This window comes from Plectropomus leopardus, unplaced genomic scaffold, assembly GCF_008729295.1.
Source record: "Plectropomus leopardus isolate mb unplaced genomic scaffold, YSFRI_Pleo_2.0 unplaced_scaffold24775, whole genome shotgun sequence".
Lineage (NCBI taxonomy): Eukaryota > Metazoa > Chordata > Actinopteri > Perciformes > Serranidae > Plectropomus > Plectropomus leopardus.
This window is the reverse complement of record NW_024626907.1, coordinates 1-3839: the sequence shown is the minus strand read 5'-3', so window position 1 is coordinate 3839 and position 3839 is coordinate 1. Positions and strand designations below refer to the sequence as shown.

The 3839-nt window shown below is 42.1% G+C and overlaps 1 protein-coding gene across 1 annotated transcript; it reads right to left on the bottom strand.

The window, feature by feature from the left end:
- Positions 1–527: 527 nt before the first annotated feature.
- On the bottom strand, positions 528–3618 carry LOC121966489 (exocyst complex component 3-like; the record flags this gene model as incomplete). The annotated part of the gene is made up of 2 exons (XM_042516575.1): positions 528–1146; positions 3391–3618. Coding segments are annotated over 2 exons (847 nt in total), but the record flags the coding sequence as incomplete, so codon positions are not given.
- Between the last annotated feature and the right edge of the window lie 221 nt (positions 3619–3839).

Genomic DNA, 3839 nt, shown 5'->3' with positions numbered 1-3839 from the left:
TAGGTTTAAATTCATAAGGAAGCGCTTTGATTAAAATTCAGTGACTCATGGAGGAGGGGTGGGATTAAATAAGTAATATATAAATAATAATAAACAAAAGTAATAAATAATTTTTTTCACTCCTTTTTAAATATGTAAACCAAGTCTTCATGTGTTTATTCTGCTTCATGTTTTTAATTTTTAACTATCCGTATATATTAACTACTTTTTTTTGTCTGTCTGCATGATTTTGTATGACTCTATTGTCTTGTGAGATGCCTGCAATAAATCAAATCACACCAAAGCAAATCAAATCAAATCAAATCAAATCAAATCAAATCAAATCAAATCAAATCAAATCAAATCAAATCAAATCAAATCAAATCAAATCAATCAAATCAAATCAAACACCACTGTGTCTCACTGATAATGTTTGGACATTAATGGAGCTTAATGCCGCAGAGGAAGAAGATCTATCAGGTTTTGATACAAACACAATCATTTTTATGGGAAATTTGTTGAAAAAAAATGCTGATTTAGTGCCTGACCTCTTGTAGCCGTTGAGGATCCAGCCCAGCAGGGCGTACAGGTCTCTCAGCTCCGTCACCTGCTGCGCCAGCTTCTTCAGGTGCTGCCCGACGACTCTGTGGTAGCTCTTCACGTAGGTGCTGAAGACTCTGAAGCTGGGCGGGTACGACCAGCGCAGCTTCCTCTTCACGTTCTCCAGATCCTCCACGATGGTTTTACCCAGCAGCCCCAGATGAACCGCCAGCCAGGAGGCGTTCTGCTCCCTCTGCTCCAGGTGAACGCTCTCCACCTTCATCCGCACCCCCTCGCCCACCGCCTCCCTCCAGGCCTCCATCCAGCCGCCCTGCAGCCCGCCGGGCTCCTCCGCTCTCTTCTCCTCCTCCTGGATGATGCGGGCCACGTACTCCAGCAGCCCTTTGTTTGTGGGGGGAGAAGAGTTGGAGTCGCGCACGATGATGTTGATCTTGTTCCTCAGGTCTCCGTAGAGGAGGCTGAGGTCTTTTTCCTTCTTGGCGAGCTCCATGGGCGAGTCCTCGCCGCACCGGTCCCGCTCCTGCTGGAACTCTTGACGCAGGGCGAGCAGGTTCAGGTGAGCCTCCTCCAGCGCCTCCGTCTCTATCAGCTTATTGATCTGCATCACTGGAAAAAAACAAAACACAGATTAAGACACTGACTCTGGTGTCTGCAGACAAACTGGACCTCTGTGTATTTACACCTGGAATAAGATCCTTATCACCATCTGTGTTTGCTGCCAAAACAGAGAAAGAAAAGCTGAATGTACAGACAGAGACGGGGACAGAGACGGGGACAGAGACGGGGACAGAGACAGAGACAGAGACAGAGACCAATATGTTTGGGAACATTATGAGAAAAGGTTGCAGACACAACTTGCTGCCTGAAAACACAACACTGACAGCCTATTTTTTATGTAAACTGAGAGTGGCACTAAAGCAAATACACAAGTGAAAGTCAAATCAGACCCGAACTGAAGTTCCTCCACCAGGAGAATTGCACAAAAAGTTCAATAATTTGAGGACCTAATTCGCCAAAACTAAATTAAAAAATTGGAACCTAAAAATGGCTATATTAAAATGTTTTTAATGAGATGTGAAAACAACTTAAATGGCACCATAAAAGGTGCCACCTGCTGCTCAGTTACACACTATCGGGAGAAATTTGGGGTTTAGTATCTTGCCAATACTTTAACATGTAGACTGGAGAGCTTGGGACCACCTCAAACCGCCAATTTGCCAATTAACAGATGATCCCCTCTACCTCCTGAACTACAGTCGCCAAATGTGAAAATGTGAGCGGGGTCGTGCGGACTGATGAACCTACAGAGAATTATCGGTTGAATCTGCAGCTCCATTCGGCTTTATGAAGCTTTATAGTGAGTTTAAAACACGGACTGTATCAATAATGGACACAGCTACTATGATGTCACCTATTGGTTTGTGGGCTGCTGTTTGAAGCCTCGAATTCGGCATTTCGGCCTTTGCCATCTTGGCTTTTTGGACCATATTTGCAAGACAAGCTGAAGCAGTGGAGTGTAATTTTCAGAGAAAAAACTGTAAAAACTAGAATTAACGCCTCGTGGTTGTTTGCCTCCACCAATCAGTTTAGTTATAGTTTACATCCAAGTCTGGATATACTCACTAAATATGATGCGATGTTATGTCACCAATTTAGTAACTGACCAAATGTTTCCCCCAAATGTTTACATTTTTCTTAACCCTTGTGTTGTCTTTGGGGTCAATCTGATGCCAAATGAAATCTTTTGCCATCAAAATATGTTTTTTATACTTATGAAAACAGGGTCTATTGGCCCTAAATTCCAAAATGAAGGTAAAATGTGTGGAAATGGGTTGGACTGAAGTAAGACTAAAGGTGTAACACAGAATCGATTGACAGTCAAAACAGGGCGGGGTCAGAACGACCCCAGAAGACAAAATGCGTGTGGCAGTTGGGAGGAAATTAAAAAAACAAGCAAACTATAAAATCAATCAAGTCTTTGTCTTCTGTGTGCATCGAGCACTCTGATTGGCTGTTAAACATCATGATGTCACAGCTAAAATAAGAAATTACTCTGTGTTACAGCTACACACATAAATAAAACCAACATGGTAAACACAGAATACAAGGTAGATTTATTGCCATTTTTCTTAAACGTGGTTTAAGAAGAAATGAAAATTGAAGTCGATCCTGAATGCTGCTATGTCTTTTTGGCATCGAAGGAGGAGTTGAGGAGTTTTGACCTTTGACCTTTTGGATATAAAACATCACTTAATCATTTTATTCTGTTAGACATTTGTGTGAGTTGTCATAATTAGCAAATGAAACTAAGTGGACGTTTGTGCCAAATTTGAGGAAATTCCTTTAAAGTGCTACTAAGATATTGAGTTTCCAAGAATGGCCGAAAGGACAATCCGAAATCATAAAGCCTCCACCCAACGCTTTTACCAGCGAAGAGGCATTAAAAACCCACCTTACACTACCTGCTCGGCCTCAGACAGACAAAGTAAGAGACAAACTTTTGGACATAGTGGAGCATTTAAAGTGGCTAAAGAGACAGATATTTCCTTCAGGAGTTGGTGGGGACCAAAAACGGAGCTAAAAGAGAGTGAATATTGGACTCACCTTCATCAGATGGACACAAACACAGATAAAAATGAATAACAAGCTCACCGTAATAACTGAAAAGATTATGTCAGTGTGTACTTGTTTCTGCTGCCCCCAAGTGGCAAAAAAAAAACAATAATTGCATGTTGAAAACAAGTCCAAACAATCTTCCAAACAAGGAGGTGATTTGTGGCTTTTAAATACAACACATCAGCAAACTGTCCTCAATAAACACAAAATAAAAACCTGCGAGAGAGACTGTACCTGACAGCGGTGTGTGGGGGATTTCTGGCAGCGTGTACAACTCCTCCATCTCCTCCCACACCTCCTCCTCCTCCTCCTCTTTATCCTCCTTCCTCTCCTCCGTCGAGCCTTCAGAGACGGGGACCAGCGGCTCTTGTTTGCCGGGTTTATTCTTGCCGAATTTAAGGCTCCGACGAATTGATGCTCCTCTTTTTATGAGAGACTCACCGAGCCCGGACATGTTGGGATCTGAGGATGGAAAACACACAGTTGGCTTTTACTGACCCAGACATAATTTCAGTTTTTGTTTTTCCCTCCATTGCTGCAGTCAAGCGTTCTTGGTGTTAAAACCCTCATGTCCAAAATCCCTTAACCTTTGAAACCTTAACAAAGTAGCCTGATTTCTTTCAAAAAAAAATTAATAAATTCAAAACTAGTTAAAAGCACAAGAAAATTACCTGAAAATTTGT